The sequence below is a fragment of the Hyperolius riggenbachi genome, chromosome 8 (genome assembly GCF_040937935.1).
Source record: "Hyperolius riggenbachi isolate aHypRig1 chromosome 8, aHypRig1.pri, whole genome shotgun sequence".
Classification (NCBI taxonomy): Eukaryota; Metazoa; Chordata; class Amphibia; order Anura; family Hyperoliidae; genus Hyperolius; species Hyperolius riggenbachi.
In genome coordinates, this window is record NC_090653.1 from 194,973,697 (window position 1) to 194,999,680 (window position 25,984).

The following is a 25,984-nucleotide window of genomic DNA, read 5'->3' on the forward strand; positions in this document are numbered from 1 at the left end:
GGCGGATGAGCTTTTTGTCCCTAGGCCTTCTCAAAGGACTAGAGGACATGATCTGCGCATGGAGGAAAAACGTTTTAGCCATTTATTTAGGAAAGGGTTCTTTACAGTAAGAGTGATTAAGATGTGGAATGCATTGCCACAGGAAGTCGTTATGGCAAACTCTATACCTGCATTTAAAGGGGGCTTAGATGCTTTCCTTGGGTTGAATGACATCCATGGCTACAATTACTAGGTAAGACCTAATGATGTTGATCCAGGGATTTTATCTGATTGCCATCTGGAGTCGGGAAGGAATTTTTCCCTTTTGGGGCCAATTAGACCATGCCTTGTAAGGGTGTTTTCGCCTTCCTCTGGATCAACAGGGATATGTGAGGGAGCAGGCTGGAGTTGTACTTTGTACTGGTTGGACTCGATGGACGTATGTCTTTTTTTCAACCAAAATAACTATGTAACTATATAACTATGTAACTCATGCAAATTGGTGCCCGGAAACCCTCTGTTCTTTTTCACTTAAATATAAGGAACCCAGGGGGATATAATTACAAACATCACGCTGGTAGGTGTGAGGATGTAATTAATTAGTTGTGAGTATGCTTAAAGGCATATCCACAGGCACTGCTCAGAGTCCCTTTAAGGGACAGGAGACCAGGGTTCGAATCTCGGCTCTGCCTGTTCAGTAAGCCAGCACCTATTCAGTAGGAGACCTTAGGCAAGTCTCTCTAACACTGCTACTGCCTATGGGGTGCGTCCTAGTGGCTGCAGCTCTGGCGCTTTGAGTCCGTCAGGAGAAAAGCGCAATATAAATGTTATTTGTCTTGTCTTGTCTTGTCAAATGATGCTGTGCGCTGCTGATTGTCTTCAGAGCCAGGCTCTCCTTCTAGGTCCCCCTCCTGCTACTGTGCACTCTGCCGCTGCCCGCTACTCCCTCCCTTCCCACAGAGAACCACAGCTGCAGCAAGAATGATAGCAGCAGATGGCAAACGCTCATGGGCGTTTCTACGGCCGTGCAACCCGTGCAAGCGACCTGAGTGCTGCTGGGAGGGGGCGCTGTGATGGAGGGGGGAGCCGCAGCCGTGGGAAGGGCAGCCCGACCTCTCCCTCCCTTCCACTCCCCGGGCCACCCTCCGTGCGATCTCCCCTCGGACTGCAGAGTAATGCAGCAGGGAAGCGCTATAAAAAACTACTCACCTCCCTGGTTCCAAGCGCTGCTCTCTCGCCGCCAGTCTCATCTCTCCATAGACGCTGATACACACACACACACGCTGCTTCCTGTTTAGCCGGAAGCAGCGTGTGTGTATATCAGCGTCTATGCAGAGAGAGGAGACTGGCAGCGAGAGAGCAGCGATTGGAACCAGGGAGGTGACTAGTTTTCTATAGCGCTTCCCTGCTGCATTACTCTGCAGTCCGAGGGGAGATCGCACTGAGGGCAGCCCGGGGAGTGGAAGTGAGGGAGAGGTCGGGCTGCCCTCCCCGCGGCTGCGGCTCCCCCCTCTATCATGGGGGGCACCTACCTAACCTATATTGGGGCAGCTACCTATCTAACCTATCCTGGGGGGCACCTACCTATCTAACCTATCCTGGGGGGCACCTACCTAATCTAACCTATACTGAGGGGGCAGCTACCTAATCTAACCTATACTGAGTTGGCAGCTACCTATCTAGCCTATCATGGGGGGCACCTACCTATCTAACCTATCCTGGGGGGCACCTACCTATCTAACCTATCCTGGGGGGCACCTACCTAATCTAACTTATACTGAGGGGCACCTACCTAATCTAACCTATACTGGGGGGGCACCTACCTAATCTAACCTATACTGAGGGGGCAGCTACCTAATCTAGCCTATACTGAGGGGGCAGCTACCTAATCTAACCTATACTGGGGCAGCTACCTATCTAACCTATCCTGGGGGGGGGGGGGGCACCTACCTATCTAACCTATCCTGGGGGGCACCTACCTATCTAACCTATCCTGGGGGGCACCTACCTAATCTAACCTATACCGGGGGGCACCTACCTATCTAACCTATAGTGGGAGCATTAACTTATCTAACCTGTATTGGGGGCACCTACCTACCTAGCTAGCCTATACAGGTGACAACTATACTGGCTACCTATATTGGAGGCACTTACCTAACTAACCTATACTGGGGGCATCTACCTATCTAACCTATGCTGGGGGCAACTATTCTGGCTACCTATATTAGAGGCACCCACCTAGCTAACCTGTACTGGGGGCACCTACTACCTATCTAATTTATACCGGGGACGCCTGCCTATCTAGCCTATACTGGGGGCAACTATACTGGCTACCTATACTGGAGGCACCTACCTGGCTAACCTATACCGGAGGCAACTATACTGGCTCACCTATGCCTGGCTACCTATACTGGGGGGACCTATAGCTGGCTACCTATACTGGGGTACCTATTCTGGGGGAATCTATACTGAGTGCAACTAGACCTGGCTAACCTATACTGCGGGCACCCATACCTTGCTGCGGGGGGGGGGGCGCAATTTTTACACCCTCGCCCTGGGTGCATTTTAGCCTAGAAACTGCACTGCAAACGCTCACTCACCTATCCATGATCCAAGCGATAGAGATCCCGTCATCTGAAACCCATCTGTTTCTTCTACAGTGCAGCCGCTCGCTCTGAACTTCCTGATTCTCAGATCAGACAGGAAGTAGGAAGTAGTAATAGTAGTAGTAACAGAGCTGCAGCACTCTAGAGGAGACAGATGGGCTCCGGATGACGGGACCTCTATTGCTTGGAACGCAATAGGTGAATGTGAGTCATCTAGTGCTGTCATTCTCCCCCGCTGCGGCTGCCTTCTCTGCTGGACTATCGTATTCACTGGGATGGAGGCTGCATGGTGGCTGTCTAGTTTGGGAGGAAATCGGTTGTTCGGTGGTGGGGGTGGTTATGTAATTCTGTCTGGGGAATGGCTTCCGGTTTGGCAGTGTCCAGAGCTTTCTGCTATTGCCAGGCTGGAGATGCAGGGGGAAAGTGCTGCTGGTGTGATATCTGGCGCCCTCTTCACAGGGGTGCCTCAGCCCCTGAGTACAAATGTCCCAGCCATTCATCTCTCACTCTGCATTTTGCCGCTGCTATTCCCTGCATTGTGCACCCACAGAGGAAAGCGGGCTATTGCCCATAGCAACCAGTAGCTCGGCTGCCCGGTGTGTGCGGCATGTTGCTGTGCAGCTGCATCTTCTGATTCTATTATGACATGATGGGGGGGCCCAAACTTTGCTTAGGGCCCCATTTAGCCTTAATCCGGCTCTGACTGGGTGACCAAATATTCAGAAAAGTAGGTGGAGCCTACAAAAGCCAATCAAAATTCACCTATTGACTTTTAAGGGGAAGATTTAATTTCTGCCATTCTTGCACTGTTAATGGCACAAGCCTCAAACCTGGTACAGTTGGTCATTGGGTGACTAGGGTTCAAATTTAGAAAAGGGGGTGGAGCCACAAACAGCCAAGTAGATTTGTTTCATTTCAATGCAAATTATTGATGTCAAAGACCGCAAAGCTCGCAAACTAGGTCATTGAGTAATTGGGTAAATGGGCTCGATTCACAAAAGGGTGCTTACTGAGTTAGCACACCTAAAAGCTAGGGTGCTAAGCAGTTAGCATGGCCAAAGCTTTTACTGATCGCGCGCAAAGTTTAGCGCTGCGCGCAAAACGTCACACTAGGTGCGACCAAAACATTGCACCATGCGACTTTTCAGGCACACCCAGTGCAACGCTTTAGGGGCAACGCTTTGTTTTTGCGTGCACCAGTAAACTTTGCAAGTGCTAACTTAGTGCGCAAAATTTTGCGCGTCCTAAAGGGCTTTAGGCGTGCTAAGGGACTTTTAGGCGTGCTAACCAAGTTAGCACCCTTTTGTGAATCAAGCGAATTGTGTATTAGGGTTAGAAACAGTGCGCAGAGCCAACACAAGCCAAATACATACCGTTCAGGTCAGGAAAGTTGGCAGGTCAATTGAGCACAGTAATACCATGGTCAGTAAACCATTTACCAGTGGTTTTGGCACTGTGAGCAGGTGCCAGGTCGTGCTGAAAAATGAAATCTTCATCTCCATAAAGCTTTTCAGCAGATGGAAGCATGAAGTGCTCCAAATACTCCTGATAGCTAGCTGCATTGACCCTCCTCTTGATAAAACACAATGGACCAACACCAGCAGCTGACATGGCACCCCAGACCATCACTGACTGTGGGTACTTGACACTGGACTTCAGGCATTTTGGCATTTCCCTCTCCCCAGTCTTCTCCAGACTCTGGCACCTTGATTTCCGAATGACATGTAAAAGTTGCTTTCATCCGAAAAAGTACTTTGGACCACTGAGCAACAGTCCAGTGCTGCTTCTCTGTAGCCCAGGTCAGGCGCTTCTGCCGCTGTTTCTGGTTCAAAAGTGGGTTCATGCTTCCATCTGCTGAAAAGCTTTATGGAGATGAAGATTTTCATTTTTCAGCACGACCTGGCACCTGCTCACAGTGCCAAAACCACTGGTAAATGGTTTACTGACCATGGTATTACTGTGCTCAACTGGCCTGCCAACGCTCCTGACTTGAACTCCATAGAGAATCTGTGGGATATTGTGAAGAGAAAGTTGAGAGACGCAAGATCCAACACTCTGGATGAGCTTAAAGGGAACCTTAACTGTGTGTGTGTGTGGGGGGGGGAATTCACTTACCTGGGGCTTTCCCAAGCCTCCTGCAGCCGTCCTGTGCCCGCATCGGTCCTTCGGTGCCCTCCGGTCTCCCTCCGCGGCTAAGTTTCGTTTTCGGCCGACTACCAGTCGTCCTCCGGCAAAGCGTCCTCTTCTTCCGCATTCCCCATCGCAAAGAGCCGTAAAGCGCGTCCGCATGATGCGTCTTGCGTCATGCGGATGCGCTTTTAGGGCTCTTTACGACGGGGAATGCGGAAGAAGAGGACTCTTTGCCGGAGGACGACTGGCAGTCGGTAGAAAACGAAACTTAGCCGCGGAGGGAGACCGGAGGGCACCGAAGGACCGGCGCGGGCACAGGACAGCTGCAGGAGGCTTGGGAAAGCCCCAGGTAAGTTAATTTTTTTTCCCCCCACAGTTAAGGTTCCCTTTAAGGCCGCTATCGAAGCATCCTGGGCCTCCATAACACCTGAGCAGTGCCACAGGCTGATTGCCTCCATGCCACGCCGCATTGAAGCAGTCATTTCTGCAAAAGGATTCCAGACCAAGTATTGAGTGCATAACTGAACATAATTATTTGAAGGTTGACTTTTTTTGTTTTAAAAACACTTTTCTTTTATTGGTCGGATGAAATATGCTAATTTTTTGAGATAGGAAATTTGGGTTTTCATGAGCTGTATGCCAAAATCATCAATATTAAAACAATAAAAGGCTTGAACTACTTCAGTTGTGTGTATTTGAATCTAAAATATGTGAAGGTCTAATGTTTATCAGTACATTACAGAAAATAATGAACTTTATCACAATATGCACATTTTTTGAGAAGATCCTGTATATATATATATATATATATATATATATATAAATACAGAGGGTGCTGCAGCACACAACAGGAAAATAGAGACAGGGGCTCTTGGTTACGCTTTAACGCGTTTAAGCTCACCAACTGCGCCAAAGTGTCCCCGATCTGGTGAGTCCTACTCTAACCAGGCAAAAATGCTCGTTTTTATCAGCGTTCTAGTGGGAACCATGCCAAAAGCCCAGGGGTCAGCTAAATGGGAGAAATTAAATTAAAAACACCTCACCTTCTACTAGCTACTAACTGAACTATGAGCACCGCTCATTTATATGCTTAACTGTGCTAGAGATGGGTGTGGTTATGCACGCTCACAGGGGAAAATAATATAAGCCAAGGGATGAGCAGCACAAACCGATTTTTATGCAATACTATGCAAAGCATGCACGCAGCGTGCATAACCACACCCATCTCTAGCACAGTTAAGCATATAAATGAGCGGTGCTCATAGTTCAGTTAGTAGCTAGTAGAAGGTGAGGTGTTTTTAATTTAATTTCTCCCATTTAGCTGACCCCTGGGCTTTTGGCATGGTTCCCACTAGAACGCTGATAAAAACGAGCATTTTTGCCTGGTTAGAGTAGGACTCACCAGATCGGGGACACTTTGGCGCAGTTGGTGAGCTTAAACGCGTTAAAGCGTAACCAAGAGCCCCTGTCACTATTTTCCTGTTGTGTGCTGCAGCACCCTCTGTATTTATATATTTCTTATGGAGATTGGGGTTCTTCAGTGCTACGTGCATGCTTTGCATAGTATTGCATAAAAATCGGTTTGTGCTGCTCATCCCTTGGCTTATATTATATATATATATATATATATATATATATATATATATATATATATATATATATATATATATATATATACACAGTTGCTTGCAAAGTATTCGCCCCCTTGAAGTTTTCCACATTTTGTCACATTACTGCCGCAAACATGAATCAATTTTATTGGAATTCCACGTGAAAGACCAATACAAAGTGGTGTACACGTGAGAAGTGGAACGAAAATCATACATAATTCCAAACATTTTTTACAAATCAATAACTGCAAAGTGGGGTGTGCGTAATTATTCAGCCCCCTGAGTCAATACTTTGTAGAATCACCTTTTGCTGCAATTACAGCTGCCAGTCTATTAGGGTATGTCTCTACCAGCTTTGCACATTTAGATACTGAAATCCTTGCCCATTCTTCTTTGCAAAGCAGCTCCAGCTCAGTCAGATTAGATGGACAGCGTTTGTGAACAGCAATTTTCAGATCTTGCCACAGATTCTCGATTGGATTTAGATCTGGGCTTTGACTGGGCCATTCATTCTAACACATGGATATGTTTTGTTTTATACCATTCCATTGTTGCCCTGGCTTTATGTTTAGGGTCGTTGTCCTGCTGGAAGGTGAACCTCCGCCCCAGTCTCAAGTCTTTTGCAGACTCCAAGAGGTTTTCTTCCAAGGTTGCCTTGTATTTGACTCCATCCATCTTCCTATCAACTTTGACCAGCTTCCCTGTCCCTGCTGAAGAAAAACACCCCCAGAGCATGATGCTGCCACCACCATATTTGACAGTGGGGATGGTGTGTTCTGAGTGATGTGCAGTGTTAGTTTTCTGCCACACATAGCGTTTTGCATTTTGGCCAAAAAGTTCCATTTTGTTCTCATCTGACCAGAACACCTTCTTCCACATGTTTGCTGTGTCCCCCACATGGATTGTGGCAAACTGCAAATGTGACTTCATATGCTTTTCTGTTAACAATGGCTTTCTTCTTGCCACTCTTCCATAAGAGCCAACTTTGTGCAGTGCATGACTAATAGTTGACCTATGGATAGATTCCCCCACCTGAGCTGTAGATCTCTGCAGCTCATCCAGAGTCACCATGGGCCTCTTGACTGCATTTCTGATCAGTGCTCTCCTAGTTCGGCCTGTGAGTTTAGGTGGACGGCCTTGTCTTGGTAGGTTTACAGTTGTGCCATACTCCTTCCATTTCTGAATGATCGCTTGACCAGTGCTCTGTGGGATGTTCAAGGCTTTGGAAATCTTTTTGTAGCCTAAGTCTGCTTTAAATTTCTCAATAACTTTATCCCTGACCTGTCTGGTGTGTTCTTTGGACTTCATCTTGTTGTTGCTCCCAAGATTCTCTTAGACAACCTCTGAGACTGTCACAGAGCAGCTGTATTTGTACTGACATTAGATTACACACAGGTACACTCTATTTAGTCATTAGCATTCGTCAGGAAATGTCTATGGGCAACTGACTGCACTCAGACCAAAGGGGGCTGAATAATTAAGCACACACCACTTTGCAGTTATTGATTTGTAAAAAATGTTTGGAATTGTTAGGGATAGCGGAGACAATGCCGCCACGCCGGGCAGCATGGCGATGGTCTCCACTTCCCAGCCGGCAGGCTCCGCCGATCATGCGGAGATGCCGGCGCAGGCTGACGAGGACGCCGCCGCCGCGACTGGTGACATGGCGGCGGGTCCTGCATTGCGACAAGCGGACTTTAGTCCACGTGCGGACGCGGATCCTGGGCCTGGCCTCTCCAACATCCAGAGGCAAAGGGTCTCGCGTGGGCGCGCAAGGAGGCAGGATTTTTACCTCCTACGTAGGAGGGTCAGCTGACTCTCCAGTCAGCTGACCTCCAGAGGTCTCCTGATTGGCTGGGGCTCTGGGGCGGTGCTGAGTAGTCCTCCAGCTACATAAGGACTTGCTGGGCAGTAGCAAGTTGTCTGCTGTCGTGAATACACTCTGTGTGAACGCTCAGACCTTAGTTCAGTGCCCTGGTGTTGATGCTAAGGATTTCACACCTTAGTTAGTATTGTATTTGATATTTACCTGTGTCTTGACTCTGGCTATCCCTGACTACTCTCTCTCTTAACGATTGTGTACCTTGCCTATCTGATTCCTGTTGCCAACTTTTTCCTGATTACCGATTACTCTTCTGCCTACTGCTCCTGTACTGCTGCCGCCTTCTCTGTTGCCGAACCCTTGCTAGTCTGACCTTATCCCTTCAGTGGAACGTCTCCCACTGGAGGGTTTTCTCTGAGGCTTGCCTCTCCGAAACGCCTGCCCCAAGCAGACGATTGCTGCTCGGAGCCGAGATCCCTCTCTCGGCCTGGTTAGAGGATCTCACACACAGGGTTCCCATTCAGAGGTAACTACACCTCTGAGGAATTGCCGTGTGGTGGATATTTCCACGGTATTGTAACGTTACTGTTTATATTTGTTATCCTTGTCCTAGTGTTCAGAGGTTAGTGATATATCTGTATTATTGGTGATTTTGCAGATCAACCCTAATCAGGTATATATCTGCATTGCTGGTGATACTGCAGATCATCAACAATCAGATTCTCTCTGAGTGTTGACACCGAACGTTACACGAACGTTACAGGAATCATGTATAATTTTCGTTACACTTCTCACGTGTGCACCACTTTGTATTGGTCTTTCACGTGGAATTCCAATAAAATTGATTCATGTTTGTGGAAGTAATGTGACAAAATGTGGAAAACTTCAAGGGGGCCGAATACTTTTGCAAGCCACTGTATATATATATATATATATATATATATATATATATATATATATATATATATATATATATATATATATATATATCTCAAAAGTTTTCCAGAAAATGGCAGTTAAATTTACAGCAGACCAAAAGGATTTTTGCATTACAGACGACACCTGAGTTTTTGAAAGGGTGGCACTATGTGTGGTGTTCTCAGTCCACTAGCACATTGCTCTAAACTGTCCTTGTTTTTGAGGGACAGTCCCTCTTTGGGAACTAAATCCCTCTGTCCTTCTTTCTTCTGAATTTGCCCCTCTTTCAGGACTTTTGTCCGCCTCTCTTCCCCCTGTGCCTCTTTTATCCTCCTGTGTTACCTCTTGTCCCCTTCTGTCTCAGTTCGCCCCCCCCCCCCTGCACTAGCCAGGTATAGGTGCTCCCAGTATAGGTAGCCAGGCATAGGTGCCCCCAGTATAGGTAGCCAGGTATAGGTTCCCCCAGTATAAGTAGCCAGCTATAGGTGGTGCCCCATTATAGGTAGCCTGGTGTAGATTCCCCCAGTATAGGTAAGCTGGTATAGCTGGTGCCCCAGTATAGGCCAGCAAGATACAGGTGTCCCCAGTATAGGTATTCAACTATAGGTGGTGCCCTGGTATAGGTAGCCTGGTATAGTTGCCCTCAGTATAGGTAGCCTGGTATGGGTGGTGCACCAGTATAGGTTATCCAGGTATAGGTGCTCCCAGTATAGGTAGAAAGCTATAGGCTCCCTAGTATAAGTAGCCAAGTATAGGTGGTGCCCAGTATAGGGAGCCAGGTACAGGTGGTGCCCTCAGTATAGGTAGCCAAGTATAGGTGGTGCCTCAGTACAGGTAGCCGGGTACAGGTAGTGCCCTCAGTAAACGTAGCCAACTATAGGTGGTGCCCCAGTATAGGTAGCCAGGTATAGGTCACTACCTATACCTGGCTACCTATACTGGCTACCTATACTAGGTATATGTGGTCCCAGCCCCAGTATATGTAGCCAGGTATAGGTGGTTGCCCAGTATAGGTAGCCTGTAGCCAGATATAGTTGGTGCCCCAGTATAGAAAGTCTGCTGTAGCGGGCTCACTTATCTGCTCCCAACGTTCAAGCGCTGATGTCACTCTTCTCTCAGTGCTGGAATGCGGTGTGCTGGTTAGTGAGCCACAGGCCCACAGCCAGCACATGCGGCCCTTCCAGCACTTTTGGGGGTTTCACTGCAGCTTCAGTCCCCCCCCCGATGGCTGCCCTGGTGGTGCCCAAAACTATATCCAATACTCCAGATGTGGCTTCACACGTGATTTGTACAGGGGGAATAATATACTAGCATCTCGTTATTTTATTTCCATTTTTATGCATCCCAGCATTTTATTTGCCTTAGGGCTCGTTCCCACTATCGCGAATCTGCATGCGTCCAACGCATGCAGATCCGCACATGTAATGCAAGTGGATGGGCCTGTTTCCACTGTAGCGTTGTTGAGGTGCGTTTTTTTCAGCGGTAAAAAAACGCACAAAAGAGCCAACGATTTCGCCTGCGTCGGGAATCCGTGCGAATCGCCGCTAATGTATTTAATAGTAAAAACGCATGCGTTTGTTACATGCGTTTTTACCCGCGATTTCGCGTGCGATTTCGCACCTTTTTTAATTTTATTTTGCCCTGGCAGTGTCATGGTTAATTTCGCATGGCACCCTGCCATGCGAAATCGAATGCGAAATCGCGGGTAAAAACGCATGCGGAAACGCATCCGCATGCGTTTTTACAAGCGTCGGAATGCGGCCGAAATCGCGTCGCAACAGTGGGAACGAGCCCTTACTCTATGCTGCTCTGCATAGAATACAAGTGTTATTAGGACTGGACAAACATGTTCACCGGCGAACGGTTCCTGGCATCCGCATTTAACATTGAAGTCAATGGCCACCGACTTTAGTGGTTAATAGCAAATAGTACATGCTAGAACTACCCAAATTTGGAGGGTGTGTTAAGGAGTATAGTGGAAACAAAAGGATTTTAAGTACTTTACAGACATTTTTTTTTTAAAGTAGGCAAACTAACATTCTGCAGCAGAATTCAGAATGCAATTGCTCTTAAGGTGGCCATACATCAGGCGACTTGGCGGCCGATTGACCATCCAATTCGATTATTATAATCAAATTGGATGAAAATCTGTGCCACCAAGTGAATGCCCGACCAACAAAGCGACCAATTTGGGGACGTAAATTGGTCGCATTGTTGATAGCACATGCTGCAAGATGTTGGGCTGAAGTTGATTGGCCAGGTGCGCGGTGAAAACGGCGGCCGATTTCCCAATGATTCACAAAACCATCTGCCACAACGCCGATGTGCCCCCCCAATGTCAGTGTTCCAGGTGCCAGTGTAAATGTATACATTACCTCTCTGCAGCCTCCGCTTGTCCCCTGCTGTCCGGGCGCATTATCTTCTACCCCATACACGCACACGTCCACGTGGTTTCCTGGTAAGGGCATGCGTATGATGTCACACTGGCGCGCCCTTACTAGGAGACCACGTGGGGCGCGCGTGTATGCAGAAAAGGAATGCCGGAAGCCTGCGGGGGACAAGCAGAGGCCGGAGAGGTAATGTAATGTATACATTTACACTGACACAGGGGACACAGCGGCGAAGGCCGATTCCGGATCGATTTCAGCATGAAATTGATTGGGAATCGGCCTGTGGTGTATGGGCAGCTGACAGATCTCACTCTTATCAGATTCGATAAGAGAGATTTGTCTATTGGTTGAATCTGCCAATACATCGCTAGATATATGGCTACCTTTAGTATAGCAAGTCCAGGGCTGGTATGGGATTGGAGTGTGCAGTGCTGTTTGTCAGACATCAGAACAGGGATCAACAGTGATGCTCGAATGTACCCAAATTCTATTTGAGTACATTCAAATTCGGGTCTGGGTCAAATTCGGATTCGCCCGATTCAAATGGACTCGAATTTGATTCAGGTGCATTCATTCGGATCCGGGTCAGGGGAAAATTCGGCCGTGATTGCGAATTCGTAATTCAAAACCCGCCGAATTTAAGAGTTAATTGCAAAGCCCCCTTAAGTGTCAGAATCACCACATTTGCAGGTTATGTTAAGAAGAAAAGTGGGAGCAAGGGGAAACATTTTTTTTTTTCAAGAAGGCCTTATACTTTTTGAGAGAATCGATTTTAAAAGTTCAAAGAAAAACGGATACATTTAAATGCCGGTCAATAAAAGATTGTGGGAAATATTTCCCAGCAGTTAATAGCAAAGGCCCCTTACATCCTAGCAACACCAAATTTGCAGGTTATGTTAAAAAGATAGTGGGAAACGATATTTAAAAAAGAAAAAAAAATTGGGGGGGAATGTTCTGAGTGTGGGAAATCTGAAAAAAGAAATGGCGTGGGGTCCCCCCTCCCGAGCCTCTGTAACCCCTTGTCCTCCATGCAGGCTGGGATAGCCAGAATGCAGAGCCCTGGCCGACTGGGGCTTCGCACCCTGAGCTATACCATCCCGCATGGTCCATGGTATGGGGGGGGCTCCGGGGGGGAGGGGCAGCCAAGCCTCCCCCAGGAGCCCTTGTCCAATCCAGGGGCGCCTCTGGCCATATTGTCACTCCAGGCGAGGAAATCTGTGCCGCCCCTCCCCCCCATTAAAATAATCACAATACTGCAGCATTTCACCAGAAAATAATCGTATTACAGTAGTGGTTCAGTGCAATACCACAAGCCGCCAATCTACCGCCTCTATACCACTGTGTTGAATAATGTACTGTTTGATCGTAATTTTGATACATTTTTGCAACGGATTCATTGATCGAAAGTATAATCGATCTGGGTGGTTGGTAATCACCAGATTCAATCCTAGTGCAAGAATCTGTCAGTAAAAATTAATGCATGTATTGACAGCTATAGACTAGGGTTACTAATAACAAGACCGGGGTGATTAAATTGTGAGGGTAAGAGGTGGTGGGGGGCAAAGTAGAGAATGACAAGGAAAATTTATATTGCATTTTTCTCCTGGCTGAATCAGGAGCTGCAGCCACTAGGACACACTCTATAGGCAGTAGCAGTGTTAGGGAGTCTTGCCCAAGGTCTCTTACTGAATAGCTGAGATTTACTGAGGTTTGAACCCAGGAATAGCTGAGATTTGCTGAGGTTTGAACCCAGGTTGCCAGTGCCAGAGGCAGAGCCCTTAACCATTACACTATCTAGAGAGAGGGGAGAAAAAAAACTTTTATTTAACTTTCCTGTATGACAAGAAGACAGCACTATGGTAAGGGGGAAACAAAGGTTAATAAGGGAGAGAAGAGAAGTGGAGAGATACTGAGATGGAGCAGAGAGCTTAGTTAGTATTGCAGTCCCATACCACACAGAGACTACTTGCCTATAATGTGACTCCTGTACTGCCAATCTCTCACACAAGGCTGCAGCAGCCCTCCTGGAGTCTAGGGACAGTCGAAAACTTTTCACCCTGTGTAATACCTTATCAAGCTGTCCAAATGCAGACTTTACAATGGTGAGAGAGCAGAGTTTTTTTCTTTGGACTCTGCATAAGGCAAGCCTCCTCAGCCAGACTAGTGCTTCACATTGCCTTATACAAGAAAAACCTCAATGCACCAGGCACTGTACCAGCAGCCTGGATGAAGATCTCTCCCCTCTGCCCCTGGCCAGTCTGTTCTGGAATGCCTTGTACCTGCTTCCCAGAAAGACAGCATCCTCCTCTTCTTTGTTTTCTTTTCATGGTCATAAGGAGGGGCGGGACAGGAGTGAACAGACACACTCTAGATCCCGAGATAACAACTAATTAGGGAACGTCATACAAAGAGTTGTAGACAAAAGTTTTGTAGACTCCTTATGAGAGGCTGAGCAGCAGATACTTTCAGTAGAACTTTTTATCTCTGCACCCTCAGTTTTCAGTCTCTAAGGACAGGAAAAATAAACTTTTTTTCCCTCTGCAAGCGCCCCCAGAAAAATCAGCTGCTCCAGGCAGTTGACTTATCAGCTGGTGCCTAGAGGCACCTCTGATCCAATACATGGACAAGGGGCTCTTCCCTACCTCCGGTGCCCCAAGAGGAGGTGGGGGCGGCAACTCCCTGGGGGGGGGGGTTCATGGTGGCATCTGGCAGTCCCCTTTAAGAAGGGGACCCCAGATGCCCACCCCCCTCCCAGGAGAAATGAGTATAGGGGTACAAAGTACCCCTTACCCATTTCCACAAAGGGTTAAATGAAATAAAAACACAACCATGGGCAAAATATTTTAATAATCTTAATTAACCAGAAATACTTACCTGCACCTTTAAAAAAATGTTCCCACAGCAATATCCTGGGTAAATGATCCAAAGCATACAGTATCTGCTATCAATTAAGTTGATTGAAGACCTCCCACGGCAATTAGCTATACTATACCTTAGAATGCGTCCTGCCGACGCATAGCGCCGGCTCCCGCTGTCCTCCCCGCCTCCTCACCTGTCACCCTCACCTAGGCTGGCACACGGTGCACCCATGGGCCTTGGTGAGGGTGACAGGTGCAGGCAGGTGGGGAGAGACCACGGGTGCAGGCAGCTACGCATCCGCACAGGACGCATTCTAAGGTATAGTAACTGGCTCATCAATGAGATGGTTCTTTTTGCATTGAATCAAATAAATCGGGTCAGAGCCGATTCATTCGATTCAATACAAAAAGAACCGGCTCATTGATGAGCCGGTTACTATACCTTAGCGCCGGCTCCCGCTGTCTCTCCCCACCTGCCTGCACCTGTCACCCTTACCTAGGCTGGCACCCATGGGTGCACCGGGTGCCAGCCTAGGTGAGGGTGACAGGTGAGGAGGCGGGGAGGACAGCGGGAGCCGGCGCTATACGTTGGCAGGACGCATTCTAAGGTAAGGTATAGCTAATTGCGGTGGGAGATCTTCAATCAACTTAATTGAAGATCGCAAGATAGAGGATACTGTATACGTTGGATCATTACTGAGGATATTGCCGTGGGAACCTTTTTTTAAAGGTACAGGTAAGTATTTCTGGTTAATTAAGATTATTAAAGGACTTTTTTCATGGTTGTTTTTTTATTTCATTTAACCCTTTGTGGAAATGGGTAATGGGTACTTAGTACCCCTATACTCATTTCTCCTGGGAGGGGGGTGGGCATCTGGGGTCCCCTTCTTAAAGGGGACTCCCAGATGCCACCATCAACCCCCCCCCCAGGGAGTCATCGCTCCCACCTCCTCCTGGGGCACCGGAGGTGGGGAAGAGCTTCTTGTCCATGCATTGGACAAGGGCGTAACGGGGGGGGGGGGGAGGCTTGGCCGCCCCTTCCCTTTGGAGCCCCCCCCAATACCATGGACCATGCGGGCTGGTATACCGGCCGGGGCCAGCCTGCATGGGGGACAAGGGGTTACCGAGGCTCGGGAGGGGGGACCCCATGCCATTTTTTTTTTCAAATTTCCCACACTCAGTCAGAACATTCCCCAAAATTAAAAATGTTTAATTTTTTTTTTAAATATTGATTCCCACTATCTTTTTAACATAACCTGCAAATTTGGTGTTGCTAGGATGTAAGGGGCCTTTGCTATTATGCAACAAAAAGTAAAAAGATACCGGGCACCAGCTGAATGCAAATGCTAATTTATTCCATCCCGTCAGTGACAGACACCATAAATCAGGCACAAGGTCTAACAGCCGTTTCGCAAGCTAAATGCTTGCTTCCTCAGAGACTATTAACCAGCTGAGCGGTCTGGACGAGCTCAGCTCGTCCATCACCGCCGGAGGCTGCCGCTCAGGCCCTGCTGGGCCGATTTTCATCAAATAAAAAGCAGCACACGCAGCCGGCACTTTGCCAGCCGCGTGTGCTGCCTGATCGCCGCCGCAGCAAAGAGGGTCCCCCCAGCCGCCTGAGCCCAGCGTAGCCGGAACAAAAAGTTCCGGCCAGCGCTAAGGGCTGGATCGGAGGCGGCTGACGTCAGGACGTTGGCTGACGTCCATGACGTCACTCCGCTCGTCGCCATGGCGACGAGGTAAGCGAAACACGGAAGGCTGCTCATTGCGGCCTTCCGTGTTACTTCTGGCCGCCGGAGGCAATCAGAAGAACGCATCCGGAGCGCCCTCTAGTGGGCTTTCATGCAGCCAACTTTCAGTTGGCTGCATGAAATAGTTTTTTTTTAATTGAAAAAAAACCCTCCCGCAGCCGCCCTGGCGATCTTAATAGAACGCCAGGGTGGTTAACTGATAAAGTCGGTGGGTGATAAATCAACCAGAGTTATGGGGGGGGGTGCAATTGTTCTGAATTTTGCCATTAGCTTTGATTGGGCTTGGAGGGGTGTGTCTCTTTGTTAAGAATTATTTTACAGCTGTCCTGAACGATGAGATGGAGGAAGATTGTGAAGATGTGGAGTCCATTTGGGTAAATAATCATGGTGGAAATAAAGGTTGCCAATTGCTTATTGGGGTATGCTACAGGCCACCACATATTCATGAAGCTGCAGAACTGCGATTACTACAGCAGATTGAAAAAGCTGCAAGTAAAAATGAGGTCATAGTTATGGGTGACTTCAACTTTCCAGACATTGACTGGAGTATTGAGGCTATCCATTCTGGTAAAAGCAGCAGATTTCTGCCATCACTACAGGACAATTACTTGACTCAAATGGTAACAGAACCAACTAGGGGGAATGCGTTACTGGATTTGATCATTTCTAATAGACCAGATAATGAATCAAATGTGCAGGTTCAAGAACATTTGGGAAATAGTGATCACAACATGATAACGTTTGATCTGGTGACTGGTAGGCCGCAGGGCAGCGGGACCACTAAAACCATGAATTTTACAAAAGCAAAGTTCAATCAACTCAGGCAGGGACTAAGTTTGATGAACTGGGATAATGTACTACAAGGGGAGGACACTGAAGGGAAATGGCAAGCTTTTAAACTTACTCTCAATCAATATTGTAGGATGTATTTCCCATATGAAAACAAAATATCTAGGAATAAAAAAGGCCTCTATGGATAAATAGAAAGGTTAGAGATAAAATGAAGAGAAAAAATAATGCCTATAAGGTCCTAAAACAGGAGGGGACCGAGGCTGCATTAAACAATTATAAGGTGTGCAATAAAAATTGTAAAAAAGAAATTAGGCTGGCAAAGATTGAAGCTGAAAATCAAATCGCTAGAGATATCAAATCTAACCCAAAAAAGTTTTACAAGTCCATCAACTCTAGAGGCCAGTTTCCACTAGTGCGGAAACCGCCGCGATTCCGCAGAGTTTCCCCGCACATGAATTGCACGGGGAAACTCTGCCATAGAGGAGAATAGCGCCGCCAGCCGAATCGCTTGCCCTAGCAATTCGGCTGGAACCCCCCGCAGAATTCGCTCGGGAGGCTGCGACTCCCATAGCCGTGCATAGCACGGCTCATGGGATTCGCCTGCGATCCTGCCCACCCGCTCAGTGCAGACGCATGCCGCACTAGTGGCTGGTTGACTGTATTGGACTCCTAAAGGATGAGGGGGGGGGGAACTCAATGGTGAATGACCAAGGTAAGGCAGAGTTATTAAATGCTTTCTTTGCTTCTGTCTTCACAAGGGAAACATCACTGTTGCAAATTACAAAGGCAGAAGAGTCTCAATCTTCCAACTGTAATATTAAATACTTAAACGCAGCAAGAAGTGAAGGCAAGATTAAATAAATTAAAAATAGACAAGGCACCTGGCCCGGATGGCATGCATCCTCAGGTCCTAATGCTGGGCATACACGGTGCAATTCTGCGCTGGAATCAAGCCGCTGGCTCGATGCCGGCGCGTCCCCGCTAGTCCGCGCGGGCGCGTGGATCAATTCTCGCTTGTACCCGCAGGCAGTTCCTTATCAGCAGCTCGTTTCTTCCATTGGCTGCCCACAGGGATCGGGCGCGGAGTCGATCCGCCGCGGTGATTGGACAGGTTGAATATTATCAATCGAGCCATCAGCGGCTCGATTGATAACAACTATCGCACCGTGTATGCCCAGCATTAGGGAATTAAGTTCAGTTATAGATAAACGCCTTTATCTTATCTTTTGTGACTCTCTTTCAACTGGCAGAGTCCCAGTGGATTGGCGTACCGCCCACGTTTTCCCATTATTTAAGAAGAGCAAAAAAATCAAATCCAGGAAATTATAGACCTGTAAGCTTAACATCAGTTGTATGCAAACTATTTGAGGGGTTACTAAGAGATACTATACATGACTTCATAGTAGAAAATAATCTTATTTCTCAGCATCAACATTGGTTTACTAAAGACAGGTCCTGTTTGACTAACATACTCAGCTTTTATGAGGTAGTGAACGCTAATGTGGATATTGGGAATGCTGTAGATGTGATATACTTGGACTTTGCAAAGGCCTTCGACACTGTTCCCCACAAAAGTCTGGTGCAGAAGTTGAGGATGCAAAGACTGGGGAAGAGTCTGTGTGCATGGATAGGGAACTGGCTAATTGACAGAAGTCAAAGAGTTGTGGTCAATGGATCATACTCAAAATGGGAGACTGTTAGCAGTGGGGTCCCACAGGGGTCTGTACTGGGTCCAGTGCTCTTCAATTTATTTATTAATGACCTAGTAGATTCAGTAGTGAGCAATGTTGCTATTTTTGCAGATGATACAAAATTGTGCAGAATCATCAACTCTCAGGAAGATAGGGACATATTGCAACAGGATCTGGATAGGATGGCTATATGGGCACATAAATGGCAGATGAAATTCAATGTTGAAAAATGTAAATTCATGCATTTTGGTCGTACCAATGGTCTAGCACCATACAAAATAAATGGGATACAGTTGGGGGCATCAAACTTGGAGAAGGACTTAGGAATACTCATCGACAACAAGTTAAATGATCGTATTCAATGTCACGCCGCTGCAGCTAAAGCTAATACAATTTTGGGATGCATTGAAAGGAAAATAAAAACTCGAGATCCTAGCATAATATTGCCCCTGTACAACTCTCTAGTAAGGCCACATCTAGAATATGGAATTCAGTTCTGGGCACCACATTACAGGAAAGATATTGCAGTTTTAGAGCAGGTGCAGAGACGGGCAACAAAATTGATATGAGGGATAGAAGGTCTCACTTACCAAGAAATGTTACATAAACTTGGTTTATTTAGTCTAGAGAAAAGATGCCTTAGAGGGGATCTAATTAACATGTATAAATACATCAGAGGGCAATTTAAAAGCTTAGCGGATTTGTCCCTAGGCCTTCTCAAAGGACTAGAGGACATGATCTGCGCATGGACGTTTTAGCCATTTATTTAGGAAAGGGCTCTTTACAGTAAGAGTGATTAGGATGTGGAATGCATTGCCACATGAAGTAGTTATGGCAAACTCTATACCTGCATTTAAAGGGGGCTTAGATGCTTTCCTTGCGTTGAAAGACATCCATGGCTACAATTACTAGGTAATGCCTAATGATGTTGATCCAGGGATTTTATCTGATTGCCATCTGGAGTCGGGAAGGAATTTTTTTCCCTTTTGGGGCTAATTGGACCATGCCTTGTAATGGTTTTTCGCCTTCCTCTGGATCAACAGGGATATGTGAGGGAGCAGGCATTCTTAACAAAGAGACAAACCTCTCCAAGCCCAATGAAAGCTAATGGCAAAATTCAGCACCTTGGCACCCCCATAACTCTGGTTGATTTATCACCCACCGACTTTAGCAGTTAATAGCAAAGGCCCCTTACATCCTAGCAACACCAAATTTGCAGGTTATGTTAAAATGATAGTGGGAAACAATATTTAAAAAAAAAAAAAATTAAAACCATTTGTTTTTGGGGAATGTTCTGAGTGTGTGAAATCTGAAAAAAAATGACGTAGGGTCCCCCCTCCTGAGCCTCTGTAACCCCTTGTCCCCCATGCAGGCTGGGATAGCCAGAATTCGGAGCCCCGGCCAACTGGGGCTTCGCACCCTGAGCTATACCAGCCCACATGGTCCATGGTATGGGGAGGCTCTGGGGGAGAGAGGCGGCCAAGCCTCCCCCTCCCCCGGAGCCCTTTTCCAATCCATGGACAAGGGGCTCTTCCCCACCTCCAGTGCCCCAGGAGGAGGTGGGGGCGACAACTCCCTGGGGGAGGGGGGAGTTCATGGTGGCATCTGGCAGTCCCCTTTAAGAAGGGGGCCCCAGATGCCCACCCGCCTCCCAGGAGAAATGAGTATAGGGGTACAAAGTTTACCCACTTCCACAAAGGGTTAAATTAAATGAAAACACAACCACGAGAAAAGTATTTAAATAATCTTAATTAACCAGAAATACTTACCTGTACCTTTAAAAAAATGTTCCCACTGCAATATCCTCGTATACAGTATCCAACAGATACAGTATCCTCTATCTTGCGATCGTCAATTAAGTTGATTGAAGATCTCCCACGGCAATTAATTATACTATACTTTAGAATGCGTCCTGCAGATGCATAGTAACGGCTCCCGCTGTCCTCCCCATGGGTGCCAGCCTAGGTGAGGGTGACAGGCGCAGGCAGGTGGGGAGAGACCACGGAGATGGCAGCTACGCATCCACACAGGACGCATTCTAAGATATAGTAACCGGCTCATCAATGAGCTGGTTGTTTTTGTATTGAATCACGTTAATCGGCTCTGAACCGATTCATTGATGAGCCGGTTACTATACCTTAGAATGCGTCCTGTGCGGACGCGTAGCTGCCAGCTCCTGCAGTCTCTCCTCACCTGCCTGCACCTGTCACCCTCACCTAGGCTGGCAGCCGGTGCTCCCATGGGTGCACCGGGTGCCAGCCTAGGTGAGGGTGACAGGTGAGGAGGCGGGGAGGACAGCGGGAGCCGGCGCTATGCATCGGCAGGACGCATTCTAAGGTACAGTATAGCTGATTGCCATGGGAGGTCTTCAATCAACTTAATTGAAGATCGCAAGATAGAGGATACTGTATAGGTTGGATCATTACCGAGGATATTGCTGTGGGAACATTTTTTTTAAAGGTACAGGTAAGTATTTCTGGTTAATTAAGATTATTAAAATACTTTTCTCTTCGTTGTGTTTTATTTCGTTTAACCCTTTGTGGAAATGAGTAAGAGGTACTTTGTACCCCTATACTCATTTCTCCTGGGAGGGGGTGGGCATCTGGGGTCCCCTTCTGAAAGGGGACTCCCAGATGCCACCACGAACCCCCCAGGGAGTCGTTGCCCCCCCCCTCCTCCTGGGGTACCGGAGGTGGGGAAAAGCCCTTTGTCCATGGATTGGGCAACGGCTCCGGGGGGGAGGGGGAGGCTTGGCCGCCCCTCCCACCCAGAGCCCCCCATACCATGGACCATGCGGGCTGGTATAGCTCAGGGTGCGAAGCCCCAGTCGGCCGGGGCTCCGAATTCTGACTATCCCAGCCTGCATGGGGGACAAGGGGTTACAGAGGCTCAGGAGGGGGGACCCCACGTCATTTTTTTTTAGATTTCCCACAATCAGAACATTCCCCAAAAATAAAAATTTGTAAAAAATGTTTTTTTTAAATATTGTTTCCCCACTATCTTTTTAACATAACCTGCAAATTTGGTGTTGCTAGGATGTAAGGGGCCTTTGCTATTAACTGCTCGGCATTTAAATGTATCGGTTTTCTCTTTGTACTTTTTGAGAAAATCGATTTTAAAAGTTCAAAGTGTTTTTGAAAAAAAAATTCCGCCTTGCTCCCACTTTTCTTAACATAACCTGCAAATTTGGTGATTCTGGCATTTAAGGGGGCTTTGTTATTAACCCTTAAAGTCGGCAGGTTTTGGCCGATGGTAGCTGAATCCGAATTCGTTTTGGGCCGAATTCGAAAGGCTCTATTCAGGAAAATACGACTTCAAATTTGGGAGCAGGATCGCTATTCGAATTCGGCAAGCATGAAAATCGGGTAGAATTCAAATTCGCGAATTTGGAGAGCAACCCTGGGGATCAACATATGTGGCATTCTCCGTCGTTCGACAGTATCAAGGGGATATGGTGCTGGATCATTTCTGACAATACTGTCCTTGGAGTAAAAAAAGCGTATTTATGATTAATTAAGAACATTTATTGGTGATTCTAGCATATACTAGCTTTGCTATTAGCCATTTAGATGTTCCCCTGCCAAGAAAGTCAATGGGGATCATTGTAAACTTTTTTTTCACAAATTTTCACAGCAAAATTCTATGGTAATCATTCGTTCATGATGTTTGGCTATCCCTAGTGTTGAACTTGCTATCAGCCAGTATTCCCAGGTCCCTCTCCATTTTTCCTATCGTAACTTTAAAATTGATTTTCTCAAAAACAAGCTTTTTGAATAGATTTTCCCCCTTGTTCTCACTGATGATTCTAGCATGTATCATGGCTTTGCTATTAACCACTAAAGTCAGCATTATTTGTCAATACAATTTCACCTAAAATCTGCGAGTGAATTCACAGAAATCTCTAAAGGGAAATGTTAATGCAAAATATGTGTCAGCACCGTGAGACCTAGTGTAATTTACTACATCTTAAAAAACCATTTTGTTTAAAATGGAATGAAAACTAAGAAACTGTACTACATTGATAGTAACCCAACCCCAATTACAATAAGCCTTTGTCAGTCATAAAATTGAGGTGGAGAGAATAGACCTCTAGAAACAAACACCCACCACTTGTTAACACTTGAATTGCTATTCTAAGATTTTCTACTGCTTCTTTCATTTCAGATAGCCAAACAGCCTGTCCATTGTAGACATGAATGTGTTAAGGGGCTTGACAGAAAAATACATAGAACTGCAGTAGCGCAGCGAGGACACAGTCATTTCAGATACTCCATAAGAAGGAAATACTGGTAAAAAGTTCTGATACCATGGGTAAGTCCTATTTATCTTATCTATCAATGTATCTGTCTTAAGATATATTCCATTGAAAACTGCTAGCTATTTATTTTTTATAACTTTTGCTCAACCTTGTTTCTTGTTTGTTAGATTAGTTTAGATCTACAGCACAATTTTGTTTAATTAAAAATAGTTGGTGATGTTGATGCATTTAATCATAGAGTCTTGAATCAGGATGATACCATTTGTTGGCTAAGTAAAAAAAAAAAAAAGTAAGCTTTCAACTAATAAGCCTTCTTCAGACTCAGTTCCTGTATAATGACATACAAACATGCAATGTTTTTCTTTCTTTGCCATCAGAAATGACACCCACTTACCTCTAAGGGTTTATAGAAATATTTGAGTACCTGTTTACTTTAATCTGGTTCAACGCATAGGCTAGTTCGTTGGGGCGCCAGCAGTCTCAGTGTAAATGGCACTACCAGTCTAATATCTGTGTTGATTTTGTTATTATTATTATTATTATTATTATTATTATTATTATTATTATTATTAAGTAAGTTATCTCTTTCAATATATAAACACTGCCCTGACTGAGAGATAAATCAGTTGATATGCAAAATGCTAACCATGAGCTTAAACAGGCATTGCAATGACAACTAGAATAATGTAACACATTAATTATTCAGCATACCTAATTTTACATTAATTATCCTGGTTACAGCATCAGAAACACTTTTTCACCCGATTTTTCTACCAGAATATCATTTTCCGTTTAAAGTAACTTCTCAGCACTTTTTCAGGAATTGAAAACATACCAAACAGTAAATGAAAAAGTACTGTCAAAATTATTCTGAGCATTTTCTTGCTTGCTGGTGACTTAAAACATCTGAATTTGAGAATGGTGTGAAAATATCACCTAGGAGAGATCTTCGGAGATAAAGTGAATTGAAAAGGGTCTCAAGTGTTGTTTCTGCTCATTTCACAACAAACAAACATTCCACATTGCTAGCAGCAAAGATGTCGCCACCTATGATAAATTTAAGAAGGAAAATCAGTGTGAGGAAATATTTTACAGTGGACAATATATATATTCACATCAATATTTTGTATTTTGTGGCTTAAAACCTTCATTAGGTATCTCATCTCTTTCCTATAGTAGACAATGCTTTATTAGATCTTATGCTAGGTACACGCTATGGGGTTGATTCACTAAACAGCACGTAAGGCGGAATGCTGTGTGCGCTATCGGCATAACGCTACAAGCAATCGCGCTATCGGCAAGTATGGTATATCGCTCGTTCATTAGATAGCGGTTGGTAATGAAACAATAAAGAGCATTGATGTTTTTAGTGCGTGTAATACTTTGCTCTGTTAAAGAATTACGCACATACAAAATGATTCGTTATTAATTTAAATAGTGTGTACTTTAATAGTTTATGCTTTAAAAACATAGCAAAGTTAGCATTCATTACCTAACATGCACTCATCCAGCCAAGCCTCAATCCATCACTGAAGGAACATTTTAAGAAAAATATATATTACAAAAAAAAAAAAACATTTGTCCAGGACTATTCATACAGTTTCACAGTGTCTTACATTAAACATTTATGTCAGCAATAACATTTGATTAACTATACCATCAAAATTCACAGTATGCATTCATACCACAAACATTACACCTAAATTACCTAATTATTACCTAAATTAATGTTCAGCGCTGCGTAATATGTTGGCGCTTTATAAATGTAATAAATAAATAAATTACACAGCACACAACACAAGTCACACTACACAGTATCCACATGTTACATTGCCTACAGTGATATACAATCAATAAAAAAGTTATGGTTGCTTGGCACAGTACATATGACCAACACAATTTAATTACATAGCCCAAAAACAGCTGAAAAATGTAAGGGACACATACAAATAAATAACACTTACTTGCTCAATCTCTAACTATTCTGAAGCAGGTGCTGGTGAGCAAAGTTTATAAAGGCCCAAAACAGCTGACAAATGTTGAGGGGTACTTTTCCGTTAGCCGGGCGCATCGGCTAGGTGGCAGCAGAGCTACATCTTTCCCTACTATCCATGGCGGCCTGGAGGGGGAATAGTAATTAACGCCACCTCAGCGATCGCTATTTTTCCCCACTATCTATGGCGTTAATTACTATTCCCCCTCCAGGCCACCATGGATAGTGGGGAAAGATAGTGATCGCTGGGGTGGCGTTAATTACTATTCTCCCTCCAGGCCGCCATAGATAGTAGGGAAAGATGTAACTCTGCTGCCACCTAGCGGATGCGCCCGGCTAACGGAAAAGTACCTGTTGAGGTGTACTACCTAATCAAAATGTTTGCAGCATTCAACATTACACGCTTAAACTTCTACGCATTCAAAGTATTGTGCTCTGTGTAGTTTAAACACACGTCAAACTTTATGTGCACACATGTAATTCATGTAGCACTCAAGCGTTATTCAATAATACTGAATGAAGCGTGAAAAGGGAATCAACCCCTATGAGTTTTTCTGGCAGATTTACTGTCAGATCATTTATTTCAAACATGTCCGATTTTATTTCCGATCGATTTCCGACTGTTTTGTGTTCATTGCTTTTGGAAGTCGATCAGAAAATGATCGGAAATCTATTGGAAATCATGTTGGAAATAATCGATCTGACAGTAAATCTGCCAGAAAATCTCATAGTGTGTACCTAGCACAATGATAGATTTGGTATAAACATTGAATCTAACGAAAATCTGTTAAAATCTAGGGTAGGTGCTGAAATGGCCATATGAAACATTAAAGCCACGATGCAAAATAATGCAAAACACAAACCAGGCTCTGGACACTATGCTGACAGACACAATAAACCTTCTTGCCACAGCTCGCATTGATGTGCAATAAGAACTACCTGAGCTGCACTAGCTGAGCCACTTGTGTGGATACTCTGCACTACCTGAGCCACTTGTATGGGTTGTAGACTCCATCTCATGCTACCACTAGAGTGAAAGCACCACCAGCATTCTAAAGTGACCAAAACATCAGCCAGAAAGCATAGGAACTCCTTTATTGGGGATGCATTACTAATTGCCTATAATTTTCACCTGTTATCTATTCAATTTGCACAACAGCATGTGAAATTGATTGGTAATCAGTGT

General features: G+C 45.6%; 1 protein-coding gene across 2 annotated transcripts in view; it reads left to right on the plus strand.

Moving 5' to 3' along the window:
• PLP1 (proteolipid protein 1) overlaps positions 1-25,984 on the plus strand; it is a 348,570-nt gene that overhangs the window by 21,492 nt on the left and 301,094 nt on the right. For both annotated transcript variants that reach the window (XM_068248070.1, XM_068248071.1), the window contains exon 2: positions 22,712-22,858. In XM_068248070.1, the coding sequence (XP_068104171.1) occupies positions 22,855-22,858 (4 nt within the window). In that variant the 5' untranslated portion in view covers positions 22,712-22,854. The remainder of the gene's footprint in view (positions 1-22,711; positions 22,859-25,984) is intronic.